Source organism: Salvelinus fontinalis, chromosome 1 (genome assembly GCF_029448725.1).
Source record: "Salvelinus fontinalis isolate EN_2023a chromosome 1, ASM2944872v1, whole genome shotgun sequence".
NCBI lineage: Eukaryota > Metazoa > Chordata > Actinopteri > Salmoniformes > Salmonidae > Salvelinus > Salvelinus fontinalis.
In genome coordinates, this window is record NC_074665.1 from 38,534,904 (window position 1) to 38,559,841 (window position 24,938).

Here is a 24,938-nt window from a genome sequence, read left to right on the forward strand (position 1 = left end):
CACAAAGCCCTGACCTCAATCCCATAGAACATTTGTGGGCAGAACTGAAAAAGCGTGTGAGAGCAAGGAGGCCTATAAACCTAACCCTCAGTTACACCAGCTCTGTCAGGAGGAAAGTGCCAAAATTTACCCAACTTATTGTGGGAAGCTTGTGGAAGGCTACCCGAAACATTTGACCCAAGTTAAACAATATAAAGGCAATGCTACCAAATACTAATTGAGTGTATGTAAACTTCTGACCCACTGGGAATGTGATGAAATAAATAAAAGCTGAAATAAACCATTCTCTCAACTATTATTCTGACGTTTCACATTCTTAAAATAAAGTGGTGATCCTAACTGACCTAAGACAGGGAATTTTTACTAGGAATAAATGTCAGGAATTGTGAAAAACTGAGTTTAAATGTATTTGGCTAAGGTGTATGTAAACTTCCGACTTCAACTGTATATGCATATTGACATGATAAACTGTACTTTCCTTTTAAGCAAATGTACTTTAACAGCTTGTAACAGTTTATTTGTTTTGGTGAGCATTTAGAGTATTTTAGTTATGTTTTCCTGGATATCCTTCAACTGTTGCTCTCATTTACATCTCCAAGTTGTTTGTCTTTTCCTCTAAAGGAAGCCATGGCTTGTTGGGATCGAGTCGCAGCGTCACTTTACCCACAGATTAGTTAATAGTTTTACAGTATATAACTGATCGCTCACTCTCTCCCAGGTACTTGGGGATATATTGATCTATCGATTTTAAGTGCTTAATTTTAACTATGTTGTCTGGCTTCTACATATAATCACAGTTTGAAGGTAGAAAACGGAGCTAGACCCTCCCCATGGGTCCCATCGCTACGCGCATGCGCCTCCACTCTATGCACATGGACTTTTCAAACATCTATAAAAAAATTAATGACATGAAAATATTCAAATCAAATGTATTGAGGCAGAAAAAGTTTAGGACTACATTTGCATGGAAAGCTTGTGTGTTTGTATGGTCGAAAGTTGAGTCTTAGGTCACCTCTTGGTGTGTTTACATTGTTTGAGTTTGCAGAATGTGCAAACAGCAGTTGGGCGAAGTGCATGGGTTCTTAGAACATAGGCTGGTCCCTTCTGTTCAACTTTAGGCCGAGGCTGCGGATCCATAGGTAACCGCCCCGTCCCGCCGGATCCCTTTTCCCTAGAGCTGATGATCTAAATCACTGGCTTTACCTCTACCTTACACACCAATTTTTGTGGTCACCCTCCCTTATTACAGTAACGTTATACTATGCGATTATATTTGGTTATGTTGTATACTTTCATTATGTGTTCTTGCAGACTTTGATCAACTTTATTAAACAAGAAAGATTCGTCAGAGACCGTGCGTAAAGTAGAGAATCCTGCACACGTGAAAAAGCTTCAGGACCTTTAGATGTCGGGAAAAGGGGTCCAGAAAGTCGGATCCACAGCCACACCGTAAACTTTAACTAGGCTGCGCGGCTCAACAGTAGTAGCAGTAGAGCCAAAATGGAAAGGCAACAGTCTGCATCAAAATCAAGACACAGAAAAATGTATTGAAAGTCCTTTCTAAACAACAGTCACAAAAGTACACTTAAATGAAACATTTGATTACATAGACTAATTTCAATGCGCTAGTCATGAGAAACTCCATGTCCCAGCATGCTTCAGTGCGGGGTTTTCTCTCGTACCTTGTACCCGCCCATGCGGTCCTCCTGTCGGAATGGTCGGCTGTTCTTCAGCCAGCGCATCTTAGGACGTGGGTTGCCCCCGGCAGCACAGCGAAACTTGACTGTGTTGGCAGCAGGTACAGCATGTAGCCTCTTCTCCATCTTCTCCAGCAATGTCCAATAGGGCGCCCCTGAAGAAAAGAGATGACCAATCAAGGTTTTTGTTAAGTCAAAATCTCAAATTAGATATATATATAGAACATATATTATATTAGGGAAGTACCAGACAGTACCAGAAAGTTTTCATTGTTACCACATAGTTTATTAGTTAAAACCATATCAGCTTAAACCGTGCTGTAAAATAAGTCCTACTGATATTTGTGAGAGTAACTTTGCTCACTTTATCTCTACTGTCAACAGAAACCCTGTATGGAAAACATGGCTGAGCAGCAGAGCTCCGTTGATTAACAGTTTCAGTCCACAGCCTGAACAACATGGATAACTACAGCTAGCAGGTAGTGAGAAAGAGTGAGGGAGGTGGTCACAGGTTATGTCCCAAATGGCACCCTATTCCCTATATAAAGGCACTATTTTTGCCCAAAGCCATATGGTCCAAGGGGGCAAGCCCTAAACTGTTATTTCCACTCCCTAGCCCCCTTCACAACACTGGGCTGTATGGACTTACAACCCAGTCTTACAACCCAGCAATGGCTTCACAGGCACCCTGTTCCCTATGGCCCTAGTCAAAAGTATTGCACTAAATAGGGAATATGGTGTCATTTGGGAAGAAACTACAGTTCACACTGGAAACACTTAAAACTCAAACCTAATTGTTCTCTTTTGAAGGTTGCAGGACGCGTTACCAAGTGGGTAACTAGACCATCACATCCATTTAATCTAGTTGCAGTTAGCGCTTTTTTTTTTACCACTTCTTCCAATTACAATATTTAGGCTCCTGTCATCGGGAAGATATGGCTGTTGGGAAGAAGGGATATTTATCACCCATGAATAATCATTATGTTCCAGAAGGGAGAAAGATTATTTCACATTTGTTGTTGAGTGAGAAATGTTTGGTTTGTAAAGGGTAAGTTACCCACACAATGATTGATCATGCTCCTTCATTCAAATAAACCCCCACAGGGACGTATAGGAAGTTAGGAACACCCCTTTTCTGTCTGGCCTACATACTGTAACTGCAGCTCGTTCACCCCATATATCTCATTTTCTGTAGTTCCCTGAAGCCCCCCCCTCTCTCTCTACCTCTTCCTCTCTCACACACACACTTTATCTTCTCTCTACCCCCCCCTCCCCATTTCTCTCTCTCGGCACCTGGGAGAGTGATTGCATAAGCAGATGAACTCAGAAAGAAGAGAAACTACACAACCAATGTCCTCCCCACCATCACTTCCTATATCTCTATTACAGGAGCAGGGAGAAGAGGGGGGAACACTCCAGGGTTACTGGAGCCGTTAGACACTCCTTTAGCCTTCTTGGGCCTATGTCCTTCTTTCCACCTCTCCCTCCCTGTTTTAGCCCCTCTCCCTCTTCCCACTCCTCTCTCCCGCCTACCAGAGTGCAATCAGAATACTATCAGAGTCGGTCACCTCCCATAATTTTCTCTGGCATGCAAACCGGACAGTACACACATACTTTGATACAGAAGAAGTAAACCATGCTCTTCCTTCCAGGATGAACCAACACACTATAATTGGACTAGCTAGGTTCTATTTCTCGCCATCTTATTTTCTCTTTCAACACTCCTCCCTACAGACACACAGTCAGACAGGTGAAGGTGGCGACTGCCCCCGCTCGGGAGCTCGTCTCCCTCAGGTGAACTCTGACCCCGGAGTGGCAGCAGCTGTGTCTGACAATGAGCACGGTACATGATGGCGAAAGGTGACCAGGTCTGTTTCCCATGCTCCCGTCGTCCGGAGGTAGCGAGACTTCAAAGACCCCCCAACCTCTGTCCAGATGAGGCCAAACTCTCACTGGCCAACTGCTGTGGCCCCTAAGACCCCTCTGCGGCCCCTAGCACCCTGTGTGGCCCCCCTATAGCTCCTTAACCTCTCTGGATGGACAGCTTCTCTTACTGTTTACTCTGTGGCAGTCTGGGGTTAGCTCAGGTTATCTATGGAACTTCAAAACAAGAATGTGCTGTACGTTCAGCATGAGGAATGAGGCGCAAACATACGTGTCAAACGATAGTATTAATTGCTTTAAAGTTGTATATTTGCCACATACTGGTACTAGAGCTACATATACTGTATATCTAGGACAAACATAACAAAGCAGCTGATGATAATAGACTATTAAAAGATTGTAAATTGTACCCTACAGATGTTTCAAACAAAGACAAACGGGAGCAATTAAGGATGATCTCCTTATCAGGCCAGAGAATGAGAACAACAAAACCAACGAGAGTGGAACCCCACATCCACTCTGACCTCCCCCTGACGTCAATGCCGCCCCGAAAAACAAAGCCTTCTCCATGATCCTTCCGTATGCCTTGCTCGTCTCCTCCAATCACAGCCAACCTCCGCTGACGCTGGGTAGGGGGTACATCTTCGCCCATAACTTCTTCTCCCAGTGTTTTAGGGGGGGGGGGGCAGGTTGTGACTGTGTTGTTGTTCCATCTCTTTTTAAGAAAGTGGAATCAAAGTGTACGAGCTGAGACAGACACTGAAACCTAACCTATTGGGCATTAGAACGGCCCCAAGCACAATGCTCAGACCCCCCCTTCTCCTTCCCTCCTTTCCTTCTTTCCCTAAAAAGCCTCCACAACACCCCTCCAAAACTGGGCCGGGGGCCAGCGCTCTACAGCGTAAGCGTACACAGAGAAGTGCTGGTGCTGATCCAAACCAGCACGCTGTAGTTAAAAGGCCTCAACTGTCCCCTATTTTTTCTCTTCCCCCACTCTTCCGCCTCTCTTTTTAATATTCCGGTTTTGAATTCTTAGAAAAAAACACCAGGAGAAAATTCAACCGAGCTGCCAGAACAGTTTTTACTTTGCTTTCAAACAGCTTATTACCACCAGAAACCGTTTTTCCCCCCTTTTCTCCATTTTCCTCTCCTTATAGTGTTCCTAGATGACATATTTAATGGATTTCAGGCAATTAAAGTCGGTGCAAAGTGGGGGAGTTGAACCCACTGTGAGGCACGGTGCGTGTTTAAAATTTTAACAACATATGGAAGCCTTCAGCCTGTGACACACACACAGAGCCCATCTCCCATCAGGTCCCTAACCCAGTCCAGATGGGAGCATTCCATAATGGATTAGTCCAGCTGACTCGCTCCTTGGGGCCTGACTACCTGAGAGACGCCGGCTACAGGAGGAATGTTAGGAATTCCTCTTCCCTGGAGCGCCTAAAAGGCCCGGGAGAGATAGGCTTACAAACATCACACACACACATATACACATTCCCAGCACACACTCCCAGACTTACTACATACACAGGAATGCTACAGTACAGCTGAGATCTCATTGCAGATTTGAACTAATGAAACTAAGAGATTTAGTAACACTGTGCACACAACACACAAAAAAACAAACATTTAGGAGTATAGTAACTTTGGTCATGACGACATTTGACCTGATGGTCGAAAGTCCAAGCCATGTCCTTCAGATCCACAACAGTGTTATTATATAACAATGCAGGTAAAAACAACCCCACAAAACGACAACCTATTTGCTGAGTTCCCATATTGCCTCAATGCCCCCACTACAGAAGACAACGGTCACGGCCTCTCCTGCCCTGATCCCACACTGTCCCACAATACTATGCCCATACTCACTTATCTGCTCTCCGTCCACACCCACGTCCTCCGATCGCTCTGTGTCGTCCTCATCGTCCCCTGACGAGATGGCATCTGTAGAGATAACCACGGTTAATTCCTAGTATCTCTGCCACCTCTCAACACAGCTCCAGCCATACACATACACTGCTACACACGCATACACACCCACATGTACACACCCACACTGCAGCACATGCTCATACATGCACTGATGTGTTTAGATGAGGTGGCAGAATCAGGTGATGTAATATTGACGTTTACACTGTTCACAAAATCACTAATCATATGCAATCAAGAACAGCATGAGTCACTGACGTTTGTAAGAAAAGTTGAATAACTACAACTACATGACCATTCCACAACCCTTCGATGGCCATTCCCCAACTACCACCCTATAAAAAAGCATCACAACCTCAGAAGATCAGGGATGTAGTAGGCTGGACACATGACATTTTTAACAATGCTTTTTTCTGATAAAAACTAGTTCATTGCATCAGCCGTGGTGCCCAGTTTCATAATATTATCATATGTCCCAGCTGCTTGCCATAGGTTTGAAGTAATCATGAAAAAACAGGCCTTATTTTGGGGCATTTTTCACCCTGCCAGCTCCTATATTAGTTATATTGAGCCCCGTGGCACCAACTCGCCTTCCCGAACGTTCTATTCCCAGCCTATTGTCCTACGTCACAATGCCTGCTTTGCTAATGTTGGCAATGAGACCTGCCCACGTTGCCGGTAGTTAAAACGTAAACAACAAAAAATTACTCATAGAACTCTGAGATCGTCCCATTGTTTCAAATCGGGAAATATAGGTATGTCTGTCTATTTCGCCAAATATCTCGTAATGTGTATATTTAGATTTTTTTTAAATTGGACACCATTTTAATCATGAGAATCTCCTCTTTCTAATTATGTAAGTCTGGGCAGTGTGTTCCGTTGTCATCAAACGCTAGCCCCTAAATACCTTTTGCCCTTGGAACGTTGAGCACCCCCCATTGTTTTCCTATGGAGAGGCATGTTGGTATATTGGGCCAAATATCTCACAATGTGTATATTTCAATTTTTGTTGAATTGGACACCATTTTAATCAGGATAATCTCCTCTTTCTAATTATGTAAGGCTGGGCAGTGTATTCCGTTGTCATCAAACGCTAGACCAGAAAGTCAGATGTTGCAATTGTTGTTAATCCTCATTATGCAGACATAAGCACACTTGGCACATTTAAGGTGCGGATGTTTACTTTCTACACAACTTGGTATTTTTCCGTTTCGTCATAAGAACAGATTGTAGTAGTAGTAGTAATAAAAAAGTGGCGCAGGGGTCTAAGGCACTGCATTGCAATTCTAGCTGTGCCACAAGAGATTCTGGGTTCGAGTCCAGGCTCTGTCGCAGCCAGCCATGACCGGGAGACCCACTGGGCGGAGCACAATTGGCCCAGCGTCCTCCGGGTTAGGGGAGGGTTTGACCGGCAGTGATGTCCTTATCCCATCATGCACTAGTGACTCCTGTGGCGGGCTGGGCGCAGTACACGCTGACACGGTGGGCATTGTGTCAAGAAGCAGTGCGGTTTGGTTGGGTTGTGATTCGGAGGACACACGGCTCTTGACCTTCGCCTCTCCCGAGTCCGTACGTGAATTGCAGCAATGAGACAAGACGGCAACTACCAATTGGATAAAACGAAATTGGGGAGAAAAAGGGTTAATTTTTTTCAAGAAATATAAAAAGACGTGTGAGAATGTTTAAAACTGTACCTATCTCGGAATAAGTTTGTTTGTAATCATTTTACATGTACAGTACTGACATATTTAATATCTTTTCCATTATTTATTTATTTCTGTCACACCCTGATCAGTTCCACCTGTCCTTGTTGTTGTCTCCACCACCTCCAGGTGTTGCTTGTTTTCCCCAGTGTATTTATCCCCGTGTTTCCTGTCTCTGTGTCAGTTCGTCTTGCATGTTTAGTTAAGTCAACCAGCGTGGTTTTCCCGTACTCCTTTTTCTAGTCTTTTTTTGATAGTCCTCCCGGTTTTGACCCCTGCCTGACTCTGGACTTCTTTCCCGCCTGCCTGATCATCCTGCCTGACCTGACCTTGATTCTGCCTGCCTTTCAGTACCTTTTGGACTCTGTACTGGTTTTGACCCTTTTGCCTTTCCATGACCATTCTCTTGCCTTCCCCTATTGGATTAATAAATATTGTAAGACTCGAACCATCTGCCTCCTGTGTCTGCATCTGGGTCTCACCTTGTGTCATGATCATTTCAAAATAGTATTTTCTGTATAAAAAAACACACACATCATTATCATATTTCCCAACATGCTCTATTGCAGGTTGATTTGAAGAATTGTTTTATTCAATATCTGTGTTTTTGCATGTATACTGATTGGTTGATAAGTGACATACAGTACCAGTCAAAAGTTTAGACAAACTTACTCATTCAAGGGTTTTTCTTTATTTTCACTATTTTCTACATTGTAGAATAATAGTGAAGACGTCAAAACTATGAAATAACACATATAGAATCATGTAGTAACCAAATGAGTGTAAAAAAAATATTTGAGATTCTTCAAAGTAGCCACCCTTTGCCTTGATGATAGCTTTGCACAATCTTGGCATTCTCAACCAGCTTCATGAGGTCGTCACCTGGAATGCATTTCAATTAACAGATGTGCCTTGATAAAAGTTAATTTGTGGAATGTATTTCCTTTTTAATGCGTTTGAGCCAATCAGTTGCATTGTGACAAGGTAGGGGTGGTATACAGAAGATAGCCCTATGTGGTAAAAGACCAAGTCCACATTATGGCAAGAACAGCTCAAATAAGCAAAGAAAAACGGCAGTCCATCATTACTTTAAGACATGAAGGTCAGTCAATACGGAAAATGTCAAGAACTTTGAACGTTTCTTCAAGTGCAGTCGCAAAAACCATCAAACGCTATGATAAAACTGGCTCTCATGAGAACCGCCACAGGAAAGGAAGACCCAGAGTCACCTCTGCTGCAGAGGATAAGTTCATTAGAGTTACCAGCCTCAGAAATTGCAGCCCTAATTAATGCTTCACATGGTTCAAGTAACAGACACATCTCAACATCAACTGTTCAGAGGAGACTGCGTGAATCAGGCATTCATGGTCGAATTGCTGCAAAGAAACCACTACTAAAGGACACCAATAAGAAGAGACTTGCTGGGCCAAGAAACACGAGCAATGGACATGAGACTGGTGGAAATCTGTCCTTTGGTCTGATAAGTCCAAATTTGAGATTTTTGGTTCCAACCGCCGTGTCTTTGTAAGATGCAGAGTAGGTGAACGAATGATCTCCGCATGTGTGGTTCCCACCGTGAAGCTTGGAGATGGCGGTGTGGGGGTGCTTTGCTGGTGACACTGTCTGTGACTGATTTAGAATTTAAGGCACACTTAACCAGCATGGTTACCACAGCATTCTGTACAGATGAGCCATCCCATCTGGTTTGCGCTTAGTGGGACTATCATTTGTTTTCAACCGGACAATGGCCCAAAACACACCTCCAGGCTGTGTAAGGGTTATTTGATATAGAAGGAGAGTGATGGAGTGCTGCATCAGATGAACTTTCCTACACAATCACCTGACCTGAACCCAATTGAGATGGTTTGGGATGAGTTGGACCTCAGAGTGAAGGAAAAGCAGCCAACAAGTGCTCAGCATATGTGGGAACTCCTTCAAGATTGTTTGAAAAGCATTCCTCATAAAGCTGGTTGAGAGAATGCCAAGTGTGTCCAAACTTATGACTGGCACTATATATTTTGAAATCCAATTTGTTAGTAGTTGGACTTAATATACCAGTGAGATGGTTCCAGTTATAATGATTTAGGTAGCATCAATAATCAATTTGGAGGGTTGAATACCGGGAAACAGGTTAGCAAGATTTACCACCCAAACCCACTCCCTTTTCCTAGGATAAATAACTGCGAGAAACCGGTAAATGATTATAAATTATTTCTATCAACAGCATGACTTGAAATGGAACTGTTAAATTATGTGATGTCTAAATGTGGCTTCTCAATGGCCTTCTCTCTGCTATCTGCATGATCAATCATCAACGATCAGGGTGGGGAAAGACAGCGTATCTCAGTAGGAGCATAGCTCACAATGCATGTAACTTTTTTTCTTGTGACAGGGGGCTGTAGTGGAGCAGGTTGAGAGCTTCAAGTTCCTTGGTGTCCACATCACTAACAAACTAGAATTGTCCAAACACACCAAGACAGTCGTGAAGAGGGCACAACAAAGCCTATTCCCCCTCAGGAAACTAAAACGATTTGGCATGGGTCCTCAGATCCTCAAGAGGTTCTACAGCTGCAACATCGAGAGCATCCTGACTGGTCGCATCACTGCGTGGTACGGCAATTGCTCGGCCTCCGACCGCAAGGCACTACAGAGGGTAGTGTGTAAGGCCCAGTACATCTCTGAGGCTAAGCTGCCTGCCATCCAGGACCTCTACGTCAGGCGGTGTCAGAGGAAGACCCTAAAAATTGTCAAAGACCCCATCCACCCCAGTAATAGACTGTTCTCTCTAATACCGCATGGCAAGTGGTACCGGAGTGCCAAGTCGAGGACAAAAAGGCTTCTCAACAGTTTTTACCCCCAAGCCATATGACTCCTGAACGAATAATCAAATGGCTACCTGGACTTGGTTTCAACAGCCTTGGTTTCTCAAATGACTGCCTCACCTGGTTCACCAACTACTTCTCAGACAGAGTTCAGTGTGTCAAATTGGAGGGCCTGTTGTCCAGACCTCTGTCAGTCTCTATGGGAGGCCACAGGGTTCAATTCTCGGCCCAACTCTTTTCTCTGTATACATCAATGATGTCGCTCTTGCTGCTGGTGATTCTCTGATCCACCTCTACGCAGACGACACCATTCTGTATACTTCTGGCCCTTCTTTGGACACTGTGTTAACTAACCTCCAGACGAGCTTCAAAGCCATACAACTCTCATTCCGTGGCCTCCGACTGCTCTTAAATGCAAGTAAAACTAAATGCATGCTCTTCAACCGATCACTGCCCGCACCTGCCCGCCCGCCCAGCATCACTACTCTGGACAACTACAAATACCTAGGTGTCTGGTTAGACTGTAAACTCTCCTTCCAGACTCACATTAAGCATCTCCAATCCAAAATTAAATCTAGATTTGGCTTCCTATTTCGCAACAAAGCATCCTTCACTCATGCTGCCAAACATACTCTCGTAAAACTGACTATCCTACTGATCCTTGACTTCGGCAATGTCATTTACAAAATAGCCTCCAACACTCTACTCAACAAATTGGATGCAGTCTATCACAGTGCCATCCGTTTTGTCACCAAAGCCCCATATATGTACTACCCACCACTGCGACCTGTATGCTCTCGTTGGCTGGCTACATATTCGTCACCAAACCCACTGGTTCCAGGTCATCTATAAGTCTTTGCTAGGTAAAGCCCTGCCTTATCTCAGCTCACTGGTCACCATAGCAGCACCCACCCGTAGCACGTGCTCCAGCAGGTATATTTCACTGGTCACCCCCAAAGTCAATTCCTTCTTTGGCCGCCTTTCCTTCCAGTTCTCTGCTGCCAATTACTGGAATGAATTGCAAATATCACTGAAGCTGGAGACTAATATCTCCCTCTTTAACTTTAAGCACCAGCTGTCAGAACAGCTCACAGATCACTGCACCTGTACATAGCCCATCTGTAAATAACCCATCCAACTACCTCATCCCCATACTGTTATTATTTTTTGCTCCTTTGCACCCCAGTATCTCTACTTGCACATTCATCTTCTGCACATTATCACTCCAGTGTTTAACTGCTAAATTGTAATTATTTCGCCACTATAGCCTATTTATTGCCTTACCTCCCTTATCTTACTTAATTTGCACACATTAAATATAGACTTTTGTATTGTGTTATTGATTGTATGTTTGTTTATTCCATGTGTAACTCTGTGTTGTTGTTTGTGTCACACTGCTTTGCTTTATCTTCGCCAGGTCGCAGTTGTAAATGAGAACTTGTTCTCAACTAGCCTACCTGGTTAAATAAAGGTGAAATAAAAAATGAATACAAATAAAATGTCTTTAATGTATGGCTCAGGTAGTATCAGGCTTGAAATGTCATGCTGATCAAAGCTCTAATCAAACCCAGACATTTTTAGATGGTTTATATGCTTTAGAATGACACTTCCGGTTTTGGAAGGAAACACCAGGTCACCCGGAAGAAAAGTGATTTATTCTTGGGATGGAACATTTGTAAAATACGGGGAAAATATGAAACCCTAATTTATGCCACCCTGGCTGTCATTCTAAATGCAGGTTGCAGGTGATTAAAATGTCCAATTGTTGGGTATCCTCAATAGGAATTACACATCACTTTGCAAGCCAGCATAATGTGACTAACAGCTAACATAATGTGACTGTAAACCAGGAGTTTCCATCTGCTGTGTTGGGATATACTGTATCTAGGCCCTGAAAGAAAGGCCTTATGATATACTGTATCTAATGTATCGTCATGAAAAAAATATGCCAATAATGGTAGAACCGTTCATGGAGGGTTCTAGAAAAAACCTATAGAGGATAAAAGGGTTCTTGGTAGAATTCTTTGTAGAGGGTTCTACGAAGAACCCTTTATAGAGAATCCTAGCTATTACACTTTACAGAGAGTTCTATGAAGAACCCTTCATATAGGATTCTAGGTAGAACCTTCGGCAAAGGGTTCTACCTAGCACCAAAAGGGTTTCCCTATGGAGACATACCAAAGAACCCTATATGGTTCTACTTAGAACCTTTTTTTCTAAGAGTGTAGGACCTACACTATGACCAACCCTACCTTTGTCTGTCCCTGTCCTGACCTTGCAGGCTGGTTGGCTAGCTCGTTTCACCCAGCCCTGGCTTATTGGTTGCTCCCTGCCCTGACTGGCTGGTTACCCACTGTCCTGCTTCCTGCCTGGCTACCTGACTCACCTGTAACGTTTACTATGAAGCAGAGTGTGTCGCTGCCCTGAGGGCCCACGGTGCTGCAAGCGTACAGGCCCGAATCCTTGGGTGAGGCGTCGCGGATCTGCAGCACCTCCCGCTCTATCAGGGTGCGGTTGTTGACCCCCAGAGAGGAACCATCCTTAGTCCAGGTGATGGTCCCCACCTCCCCGGGCAGATGGCAGTTGAGCTTCAGCAATTCCCCCGGGTGCACCGAGCACACGGTGGGCTTAGAGATTTGGTATTTGGTCGGAGGCTCTGCAGAGCAAAGAAAAGGGAGGGGGAGGCCGAGGAGGGGTGTGCACAGAAAGGAGGGAAGAAAGACAGGGAGAAAGGTGGAAGAGGAAGAAACAAGCAATAGTGTAAGAGATTTTTTTTTTTAAACACCACATAACCCCATGGATGCACTTAAATCAACGTAAAGCCAAGAGGAGTGATACAGAGAGAGAGGAGGCCCAAATTGTTTAATCTTAAAACCATATATTAACATGACAACCCTCATTCAGGACATACCCTAAACATAATCTTTAGTGTTGGGTTGTGTTTTCATGTGTAAAGCATGCAGTTATGGCCCAAAGCAGAGGGTAGAGAGTGGACAGTGGCGTGGAGGTGGAGGCAAAGCCTGTGAGAATAACAACCAATCACTGTGGCCAGACAGATAAAAAGACCCCCTCCCTTTCAGCACAAATACCAGCCAGTGTGAGTACAGCAGAGAAAGACAGGTACCTCCAAAATAACAAGATATACACTGAATAAAAATATAAACACAACATGTAAAGTGTTGGTCCCATGTTTGCTGAAATAAAAGATCCCAGAAATGATCCATTAGCACAAAAGCTAATTTCTCTCAAATGTTGTGCACAAATTTGTTTACATCCCTGTTAGTGAGTATTTCTCCTTTGCCAAGATAATCCATCCACCTGACAGATGTGGCATATCAAGAAGCTGATTAAACAGCATGATCATTAAAGAGGTGCACCTTGTGGACCTTGTGGAAAATAAAATGCCACCCTAAAATGTGCAGTTTTGTCACAACACAATGCCACAGATGTCTCAAGTTTTGATTGAGCAAGAAATTGCCATGCTGACTGCAGGAATGTCCACCAGAGCTGTTGCCAGATAATTGAATGTTAATTTCTCTACTATAAGCCACCTCCAATGTCATTTTAGAGAATTTGGCAGTATGCCTCGCAACCGCAGACCACGTGTAACCACTCCAGCCCAGGATATCCACATCTGGCTTCTTCATGCAGCCACTCAGACAGCTGATGAAACTGTGGGTTTAAAACTGAAGAATTTCTGCACAAGTGTCAGAAACAGTCTCAGGGAAGACTGCGTGCTCATCGTCTTCACCAGGGTCGTGACCTGACTGCAGTTTGGCATCGTAACCGACTTCAGTGAGCAAATGCTCACCTTCGATGGCCACTGGCATGCTGGAGAAGTGTGCTCTTCACAGATGAATCCCGGTTTCAACTGTACCAGGCAGATGGCAGACAGCGTGTACTGTATGATGTTGTGCGGTTTGCTGATGTCAACGTTGTGAACAGAGTGCCCCATGGTGGCGGTGGGGTTATGGTATTGGCAGCAATTTGAATGCACAGAGAAACCGTGGCGAGATCCTCAGGCCCATTTTTCGTGCCATTCATCCGCCGCCATCACCTCATGTTTCAGCAAGATAATGCACAGCCCCATGTCACAAGGATCTGTACACAGTTCCTGGAAGCTGAAAATATCCCAGTTCTTTCATGGCCTGCCTACTCACCAACGTGTACGACAGCATGTTCCAGTTCCCGACAGTATCCAGCAACTTCGCACAGCCACTGAAGAGTGGGACAACATTCCACAGGCCACAATCAACAGCCTGATCAACTCTATGCAAAGGAGATGTGTCGAGCTCCTTGAGACAAATGGTGGTCACACCAGATACTGACTGGTTTTCTGATCCACGCCCCTACCCTTTTTTCCATGCCCCCACCTCTGTGGCCAACAGATGCATATCTGTATTCCCAGTCATGTGAAATCCATAGATTAGGGTCTAATGATTTTTATTTTATTGACTGATTTCCTTATATGAACTGTAACTGAGTAAAAATCTTTAAAATTGTTGCATGTTGCGTTTATATTTGTGTTCAGTGTAATTTTTCAATCCCCTACACCCATCAGAAAGAAAATTCAGACAGGAAAGGGTTAAAGCTGTTTTAGAGGGAGCACTCCGTTTTTTTTTCTTCCTGTCTTGTTTTTGGACAGCGAGACAGAAGACAAAACCTTGACCTAACCAAAGGTCTAACTACTCTGTTTTCCAGCCCTCTCTCTCTTGCTCTCTCTCTACAACCATGGTAAGTCTAGTCTCTAACCTCTGCCTTGATTTGACGCACTCAGTCTATAGATTTCAACACTCAGTAAAACCCTTCATTACAAAAACAAACCTTGGCAGAGGTGCAAGATTTTTGAATTGTTAATTGCAATATTGTGTGTGCGCTTGTTTTCCATAAAATAAATAGTGTACGTGGCTAACGTGTCTTAAGACAGTCCACATTTGGCTGACTGTACAGTAATAATTAGAGGCATAGTACAGAGGCACTCCCAACCGTTCCTGTATCTCAGCACACCTCCCTAAGTACATTCCACCTTCATTGTGTGTGTTACATTAACTCCCACCCCTGAGCAGGAAGAGAAAGTTAATTCCACTTGCAGGCAGCCGGCCATGCCAGAACGTGTGTGCTCTAAGCGCTCGCCCCGGGCACATTGCCCCACACAGGTATAGTTCCGGTACTGTGATATTTTTTTCTCTTTCCTTCACACCGGAAATAATTACGCCATCCCTCTCCACCCACCACCCACTGTGCATGGTCTGAGGAGGAGTGTGCATGTTGATTGATGGGGGCTATATTCACCACCTTAGTTTTTCCCCCTACATAGTTTCCTATACTACTTTAATTGCATTGTTATTGACTCTGCGTTTCCCTCCATTGTGTGATCAAAGCCTGTGGAAAGAGCTGTTCCTGTTGCCTTCCACTAGGCCTGATACAGGCCTGGCGCTCAGTTCGGGAGCGAGGCCTCTATTAAAACAGGTGAGAGAGAAGGGGTGTACAGAAAGCTAATATACACAGAACTGAGAGGGGATGGCCATATACTATGACAGGCACCATTCATCACACACATAGAATGGGGGGTGGGGCAGGACATTGTTAAATGACTCCAAATGGTGAACACTTGGAAAGGTATGCTTAAGTGTTACTTTGAGCTGCTGTAGCTCTCTTCTCTGCTGTGTGTACATCTGTCCATCTTCATCAATGTCTCTCCTCTCTCATTCTTCTCTTTCGCCTCCTTTTCCTCCTCCCATGACTCTGTTGACCTGACCCTGACCCATCCCTAAACCTGTTGACACCTTCAGGATTCACAAATATTCATGGGAACCATGGGGCCAATCACACTTACACCTCGAAACACACGCACTCCAAATTCACTAACCATAACCCACACAGCAGATTGTGGCCATGGACTTTGTTACAATGCAGCATCTCAGTGGTTGAGGATTTTGAAAACCACCACTGCAGACTTTTCAGCTCATCCTCCTCCTTCTACACCACAGGAGGATGTGTTCTGATATGAACTCATCTTACTCTGAGATACCTCTCTCCATTCCTACCAGTCAGCTCTCCCTCCCATTCTTCCCATCAAAAAAATATAAAACACATTACAAATATTTTGCTGCGTTTTGTAAATGCAGATCAAAAATATTTCTTATTGTAATTTCTGCACAGCATCAAACACATTTTTTGCTTCAGTTGCACTTCTCCACTCGGATGAGAATTCACGAACGGGCATTCTATCAAAATACAGCGCTCTGACTGATGTGTAGCTACTTCTTTTGTACTTTTCTTGGTGCAGCCAGACTACTTTTCTCTGGTAAAATGCAAGATTAACTTTAAGCAAAACATTAGGAAATGTAGCTGGTTACATTCTTTCTATGATAAACATTATAAATATGGTGGGCATTGCATCGTTTTTTCATTGTCTCATTTACTTGTGTGGCTGTCAGCCAAATAGTGTTGCACTTCCGTTGTCATCTGTCACGTTCCTGACCTATTTCTGTTAGTTTGTTGTATGTGTTAGTTGGTCAGGACGTGAGTTTGGGTGGGCATTCTATGTTTTCTGTTTCTATATTGGTTTAAGGGTTGCCTGGTATGGCTCTTAATTAGAGGCAGGTGTTTGGCGTTTTCCTCTAATTGAGAGTCATATTTAGGTAGGTTGTTTCACAGTGTTTGTTGTGGGTGGTTGTCTCCTGTGTCAGTGTTTGTCGCACCATACGGGACTGTTCGGTTTGTTTTTGTACATCGTCATTTTGTGTAGTCTATTTTCCCTGTTCGTGTTTATGTAAGTTCGTCGTCCAGGTCTGTCTACACCGTTTGTTGTTTTGTTAGTTATAGTGAAGTTTGTGTTTTTTCGTCTTGTCTTTAAATAAATTATGTGTTCACAACCCGCTGCGCCTTGGTTCCATCACTACTCCTCCTTTTCGGTTGAAGAGGAGGAGGACCACCGTTACATCATCTGATGACAATGAAGCTATTTTCTGCCGAATGTGTTGCACTAATGTATTTTCTGTGAAGGAAAACTGTAGTTGCACATCCCTGATAACTCTATTGAAGCAAAAAAAAACACTTGACTTTCAATATAAAACGCTTTCTCCAGTTGTGCTATCTAAATAGATGTCATCATGAGGTAGAAAAATTATGTGGATATATTGAAGAAACATCTCAAGACATCAGTCAGGAAGTTAAAGCTTGGTCACAAATGGGTCTTCCAAATGGACAATGACCCAAGCATACTTCCAAAGTTGTGGAAAAATTGCTTAAGGACAACAAAGTCTATTGGAGGGGCCATCACAAAGCCCTGACCTCAATCCTATTGAACATTTGTGGTGTCACGACTTCCGCCGAAGTTGACTCCCCTGCCTGTTCGGGCGGTGCTCGGCGGTCGTCGTCACCGTCCTACTAGCCGCCACCGATCCCTTTTTCGTTTGTCTGTTCGTTTTGTCTTATTAGTTGCACCTGTTGTTTTTGTTTCTTTATGAGCTTCCCTATAATCCTTCGTAGATGAGATGAGATTCTCCGAGACCTGCTCGGGCAGGGAGTGGTAGTGTACATTGATGACATCTTGATCTACTCTGCCACCCGCGCGGCGCATGTGTCTCTGGTGCGTAAGGTACTTGGGCGACTGCTGGAGCATGACCTGAATTGCAAGGCGGAGAAATGTGAGTTCTTCAAACAGGCCATTTCCTTCCTGGGTTATCGTATTTCCACCTACGGGGTGGTGATGGAGGATGACGTTACAGCCGTGCGTAATTGGCCGACTCCGACCACGGTGAAAGAGGTGCAGCGGTTTTTAGGGTTTGCCAATTACTACCAGAGGTTTATCCGGGGTTTTGGTCAGGTGGCTGCTCCCATTACCTCACTGCTGAAGGGAGGACCGGTGCGCTTGCGTTGGTCAGCAGAGGCGGACAGGAAGCTCGGTCCGGCGGAGCGAAACTATGATGTGGGGGACCGGGAGTTGTTAGCTGTAGTCAAGGCTCTGAAGGTGTGGAGACATTGGCTTGAGGGGGCGAAACACCCTTTTCTCATCTGGACTGACCATCGTAATCTCGAGTACATCCGGGAAGCGAGGAGACTAAATCCGCGTCAGGCTAGATGGGCCATGTTTTTCACCAGGTTTCAGTTCACCATCTCGTACCAACCAGGCTCCCAAAACACCAAGGCCGACGCGCTGTCCCGTCTCTATGATACCGAGGAGCGGTCCGTTGAGCCAACTCCCATCATTCCACCTTCATGTCTCGTGGCACCGGTGGTATGGGAGGTGGACGCGGAGATAAAGAGAACCTCACGGTTAGAGCAGACCCCTCCTAACTGTCCAGCGGGGCTTCAGTACGTGCCGGGTGGGGTCCGGGATAAGCTAATCTGTTGGGCTCATACTCTCCCCTCCTTGGGTCATCCGGGCATCGAGAGGACAGTGCGGAGTCTTAGAGGGAGATACTGGTGGCCCACGTTGGCTAAGGACGTGAGATTTTATGTCTCCTCCTGCTCAGAGCAAGGCTCCTCGGAACTTGCCTAGAGGGAAGTTACAGCCCCTCCTCGTTCCACAACGGCCGTGGACACATTTATCGGTGGACTTTCTTACCGATCTTCCCCCGTCCCAGGGAAGTACTACGATGTTGGTCGTTGTGGATCGGTTTTCTAAGTCATGCCGTCTCCCTAAGTCATGCCGTCTTCTAAGTCTCCCTACGGCCCTGCAGACTGCGGAAGCCTTGTTTACCCATGTCTTCCGGCACTATGGGGTGCCTGAGGACATCGTTTCTGATCGGGGCCCCCAATTCACATCCAGAGTTTGGAGGGCGTTTATGGAAAGACTGGGGGTCTCGGTCAGCTTGACCTCGGGTTTTCACCCCGAGAGTAATGGACAGGTGGAGCGCGTAAACCAGGATGTGGGCAGGTTTCTGCGGTCATATTGCCGGGACCGGCCTGGTGAGTGGGCGAGGTATGTTCCTTGGGCTGAGCTCGCTCAGAACTCCCTCCGCCACTCCTCAACGAACATGTCCCCGTTTGAGTGTGTGTTAGGTTACCAGCCGGTCCTGGCCCCATGGCACCAGAGTCAGACCGAGGCTCCTGCGGTAGAGGAATGGGTACAGCGCTCCAAGGACACCTGGAAAGCCGTCCAGGAATCGCTAAAGTTAGCAGGACAACGGCAGAAGAGGAGCGCTGACCAGCACCGCAGTGAGGCCCCCGTGTTCACACCTGGGGACAGGGTCTGGCTCTCGACCTAAAACCTGCCTCTCCGCCTGCCCTGTCGGAAGCTGGGGCCGCAGTGTGTGGGGCCGTTTAAAGTCCTGAGGAGAATAAACGAGGTGTGTTATAGGTTACAACTCCCTAGGTATTACCGTATTAACCCCTCGTTTCATGTGTCATGTGTCTCTCAGGCCGGTGGTGGCTGGTCCCCTGCAAGAAGGTGAGGTGCCTGAGGTCCCTACACCCCCTCTGGAGATCGAGGGGTCCCCGGCGTACACAGTACGTGCCATTCTGGACTCGAGACGCCGGGTGAGGGGCCTACAGTACCTCGTGGACTGGGAGGGGTACGGTCCGGAGGAGAGATGCTGGATTCCGGTGGGAGACATTTTAGATCCTACTCTACTGAGAGACTTCCACCGCCTCCACCCGGATCGCCCGGCACCTCGCCCTCCGGGTCGTCCTCGAGGCCGGTGGCGGCGCGCTGCGGGAGCCGCGCGTCAGGAGGGGGGTACTGTCACGACTTCCGCCGAAGTTGACTCCCCTGCCTGTTCGGGCGGTGCTCAGCGGTCGTCGTCACCGTCCTACTAGCCGCACCGAACCCTTTTTCGTTTGTCTGTTCGTTTTGTCTTATTAGTTGCACCTGTTGTTTATGTTTCTTTATGAGCTTCCCTATAATTAGGAGTTTGACCCGCCCTTGTTTTGTGCGGGATTGTTTTTGTTACGTGTGTGTATGTTGGGTGTTTGGCAAGTGTTTTCACTGCGCCCTGGATTTTCGGGCTTATTCAATTTGTTGTTAAAAGTAAAAATAAGGAATATTTTTCCCAAGTGGCTCTCTCTCTCTGCGTCTGGTTCTTTCGCTCACCTAGTCCCGCGTGACATGTGGGCAGAACTGAAAAAGCGTGTGAGAGCAAGGAGGCCTACAAACCTGACTCAGTTACACCAGCTCTGTCAGGAGGAATTGGCCAAAATTTACCCAACTTATTGTGGGAAGCTTGTGGAAGGCTACCCGAAACGTTTGACCCAGGATGCACCTGTGCTCAATTTTGAGTCTAATAGCAAAGGGTCTGAATACTTATGTAAATAAGGTATTTCTGTTTTTTTTTATATATATATATACATTTGCAAAAATTTCTAAAAACCTGTTTTCGCTTTGTCATTATGGGGTATGGTGTGTTGATAGCTGAGTTTTTTATTTATTTAATCCAATTTAGAATAAGGCTGTAACGTAACAAAATGTGGAAAAAGTCAAGGGCTCTGAATACTTTCCGAATGCAGTGTATGTTTTGATTTCTATTTCTTCTTTTCACCCCATGCTTCCTGAAGCACCTCCCACAAATTGGATTGGCTTGATGGGCACTTCTTACGTGCCATACAGTCAAGCTGCTTCCACAACAGCTCAATAGGGTTGAGATCCGGTGACTGTGCTGGCCACTCCATTATAGACAGAATACCAGCTGACTGCTTCTTCCCTAAATAGTTATTGCATAGTTTGGAGCGGTGCTTTGGGTCATTGTCCTGTTGTAGGAGGAAATTGGCTTCAATTAAGCGCCGTCCACATGGTATGGTATAGCGTTGCAAGATGGATTGATAGCCTTCCTTCTTCAAGATCCCTTTTAACCTGTACAAATCTCCCACTTTACCACCACCAAAGCACCCCCAGACCATCACATTGCCTCACCATCCTTGACAGATGGCGTCAAGCATTCCTCCAGCATTTTTTTTTCTGCGTCTCATGAATGTTCTTCTTTGTGATCCGAACACCTCAAACTTAGATTCGTCTGTCCATAACACTTTTTTGCAAATCTTCCTCTGTCCAGTGTCTGTGTTCTTTTGCCCATCTTAATCTTTTCATTTTATTGGCCAGCCTGAGATATGGCATCCTGGAGTCGCCTCTTCACTGTTGATGTTGAGACTGGTGTTTTGCGGGAACTATTTAAAACTTCTTTGGGATCGGTGTCCCATCCACGGGACGGTTGAGCTGACGTAGGCTAATGCGATTAGCATGAGGTTGTAAGTAACAAGAAAATTTCCCGGGACATAGACATATCTGATATTGGCAGAAAGCTTAAATTCGTGTTAATCTAACTGCACTGTCCAATTTACAGTAGCTATTACAGTGAAAGAATACTATGCTATTGTTTGAGGAGAGTGCACAGTTTTGAACTTGAAAAGTTATTAATAAACAAATAGGCACATTTGGGCAGTCTTGGGCAATTTTGAACAGTCTAAAGCTTTGCACATACACTGCTGCCATCTAGTGGCCAAAATCTAAATTTTACCTGGGCTGGAATAATACAATATGGCCTCCCTCTTGCATTTCAAAGTTGACGGTACAAAACAATACATAAAAAATGTTGTTTTTCTCTTTGTATTATCTTTTACCAGATCGAATGTGTTATATTGTCCTACAGTCCTTTCACATTTCCACAAACTTCAAAGTGTTTCCTTTCAAATGGTATCAAGAATATGCAAATCCTTGCTTCAGGGCCTGAGCTACAGTCAGTTAAATTGGGTATGTCATTTCAGGTGAAAATTGAAGAAAATGGGCAGATCCTTAAGAGGCTGCCAGTTGAGGACTTGCAGACACTCTAATCTTTTTTTAATTTTTTTTTATTTAACCTTTATTTAACCAGGTAGGCAAATTGAGAACACGTTCTCATTTACAATTGCGACCTGGCCAAGATAAAGCAAAGCAGTTCGACACATACAACAACACATAGTTACACATGGAGTAAAAACAAACATATAGTCAATAATACAGTGAAAAAGATAAAAAAATAAGTCTATATACAATGTGAGCAAGTGAGGTGAGATAAGGGAGGTGAAGGCAAACAGATATATGTATAAATAAATAAAAATATAAAAAGGCCATGGAGGCGAAGTGAGTACAACACAGCAAGTAAAATAAAAACTAAAAAAAACACTGGAATGGTTGGTTTGCATTGGAAGAAAGTGCAAAGTAGAGACAGAAATAATGGGGTGCAAAGGAGCAAAATAAATTAATAAATAAATACAGTAGGTAAAGAGGTAGTTGTTTGGGCTAAATTGTAGATGGGTTATGTACAGGTGCAGTAATCTATGAGCTGCTCTGACAGCTGGTGCTTAAAGCTAGTGAGGGAGATAGGTGTTTCCAGTTTCAGAGATTTTTGTAGTTCGTTCCAGTCATTGGCAGCAGAGAACTGGAAGGAGAGGCGTCCAAAGGAAGAATTGGTTTTGGGGGTGACTAGAGAGATATACCTGCTGGAGCGCGTGCTACGGGTAGGTGCTGCTATGGTGACCAGCGAGCTGAGATAAGGGGGGACTTTACCTAGCAGGGTCTTGTAGATGACCTGGAACCAATGGGTTTGGCGACGAGTATGAAGCGAGGGCCAGCCAACGAGAGTGTACAGGTCGCAGTGGTGGGTAGTATATGGGGCTTTGGTGACAAAACGGATGGCACTGTGATAGACTGCATCCAATTTATTGAGTAGGGTTTTGGAGGCTATTTTGTAAATGACATCACCGAAGTCGAGGATTGGTAGGATGGTCAGTTTTACAAGGGTATGTTTGGCAGCATGAGCATAATCTACTTGTCCTCTTGCTCAGTTGTGCACCGGGGCCTCCCACTCCTCATTCAATTCTGGTCAGAGCCAGTTTGTGCTGTTCTGTGAAGGGAGTAGTACACAGCGTTGTACTAGATCTTCAGTTTCTTGGCAATTTCTTCCATGGAATAGCCTTCATTTCTCAGAACATGAATAGACTGACGAGTTTCAGAAGAAAGTTCTTTCTTTCTGGCCATTTTGAGCCTGTAATCGATCCCACAAATGCTGATGCTCCAGATACTGAACTAGTCTAAAGAAGGGCAGTTTTATTGCTTCTTTAATGAGGACAACAGGTTTCAGCTGTGCTAACATAATTGCAAAAGGGTTTTCTAATGATCAATTAGCCTTTTAAAATGATCAACTTGGATTAGCTATAAACTATCAAAATAAAGAAAGTTGCACACTCCATGTATAATCCCCCAGCAATTTAATGGGTATTTACCAAAGTTTCGGCATCACTGTGCCTTCCTCACCCTGAGGATTATTCGCCGTTAGTAAGCACCTCCACACAAACTATTATTCTGGGTGTGTGCCAGCTCTTTTATTTTTTTTATCTACTATTAAACTTGGATTAGCTAACACAACGTGCCATTGGAACACAGGAGTGATGGTTGCTGATAATTGGGACTCTGTACGCCTATGTAGATATTCCATTAAAAATCAGCCGCTTCCAGCTCCAATAGTCATTTACAACATTAACTATGTCTACACTGTATTTCTGATTAATTTGATGTTATTTTAATGGACATTTCAAAAACAAGGACATTTCTAAAGTGACCCCAAACTTTCGAACGGTAGTGTATCTTGTCTGCTAAATTAAAAAAGGCCTACAGCCTATGGGATCGCGCATAGCCAGATCCCATAGGCAGATCCCAACATACTGTAGGCCAACTCATATGCTGTTCTTCTGAAATACATTTTCTGGTCAGGGACAGCAGAGATTATTATAATCACCAATGTTCCTTTTTAGTGATGACTTGTGTTTAACAAAATATTTGTGTTAACTTGCTGGGACAACTCAACAAATGACAGAGCACACCTTTCATTTACCATGCCGAGTATTGCTTTACGAAAGACTATTAAAGTTGGCAACTATAAAGCCGATACTCTACCAGATCTGGATCTCTTGTTCTTCTTTTATTTCCCAGTATGATCAATTTCCCTAAAACATATATGTAGTTCTGTGATTTGTAACATTGTTGTCTCAATGATGAGTCAGTGTAAGGACCGATGCTGGAGACGAGAAGCAAGTACATGGAGTGAACATTTAATGGAAAACGGACAAGAAACAAACGTATCGACATCAATACTGACACGGGGAACAAACTGAGGAGCAGACAGATATAGAGGGGCAATCAACACAGTAAAGGAGTCCAGGTGAGTCCAATGAGTGCTGATGCACGTAATGGGCGCCCTCCAGGGCCAGAGAGGAGAAGCGGGAGCAGGCGTGACAGTCAGTCTAAGTAAATCATTAGTTCTGATGGCAAAAATGTGCCAAATCCCATGGTTTTTAAGATGAGATCTACCAAACAGAAAGTTTCATTGTTGTTTCACAGTCAATTTCAATGAGCATGTGAACATTCCAACATGTCTCAACCTTTCTTTATCAGCCTGCAAAGATTCTATTGAAAAGACTCCCATACAACACGATTTATAACATTTTGGGAGAAAATATCGTACATCAATTTGATCAGGGGCTTGCGGGGAACAATATAATACCATCAAAACTTTGCCACCCCAAAGTGGCCAAACTTTTGGTCTGGCCCATGGACTGACTACAAAGATAAGTTTGATGTCGGACAACAATAGAATGTTCATGATTTAATGCATGCCAAAGACGGTAAGATGAAAGGCGACATTCATACTGGGAATTTGGCGGGACGTTTAAACACTGAAATCATGACTAGGTCAGTTGAAGGAAATAAAAGTACAGGCTTTGTCACTGGCAATACCTTTCAGATATGAAAAAAAAAGTAAGCAAAAAGTTGGAATACTAAAGTTGGCTGGTTTTCGTCTGTTTAAAATGGATCTCTCTCTCCCTCTCAATTCAATTAAATTCAACTCAATTCAACTCTCCCTCTCTCTCTGTGACAGTTATTATCAGTGTGGCTATCACTCCTCTCCTCTATTCATTCACACCAT

At 44.5% G+C, this 24,938-nt stretch overlaps 1 protein-coding gene across 3 annotated transcripts in view; it reads right to left on the bottom strand.

The window, feature by feature from the left end:
* Positions 1 to 24,938, bottom strand: part of LOC129854009 (fibroblast growth factor receptor 2-like) — a 107,714-nt gene that overhangs the window by 69,248 nt on the left and 13,528 nt on the right. For all 3 annotated transcript variants that reach the window (XM_055920617.1, XM_055920610.1, XM_055920600.1), the window contains exons 3-5: positions 12,425 to 12,694; positions 5,454 to 5,528; positions 1,683 to 1,852 (exon numbers count right to left, since the gene is read on the bottom strand). In XM_055920617.1, coding sequence (XP_055776592.1) covers positions 1,683 to 1,852; positions 5,454 to 5,528; positions 12,425 to 12,694 — 515 coding nt within the window. The remainder of the gene's footprint in view (positions 1 to 1,682; positions 1,853 to 5,453; positions 5,529 to 12,424; positions 12,695 to 24,938) is intronic.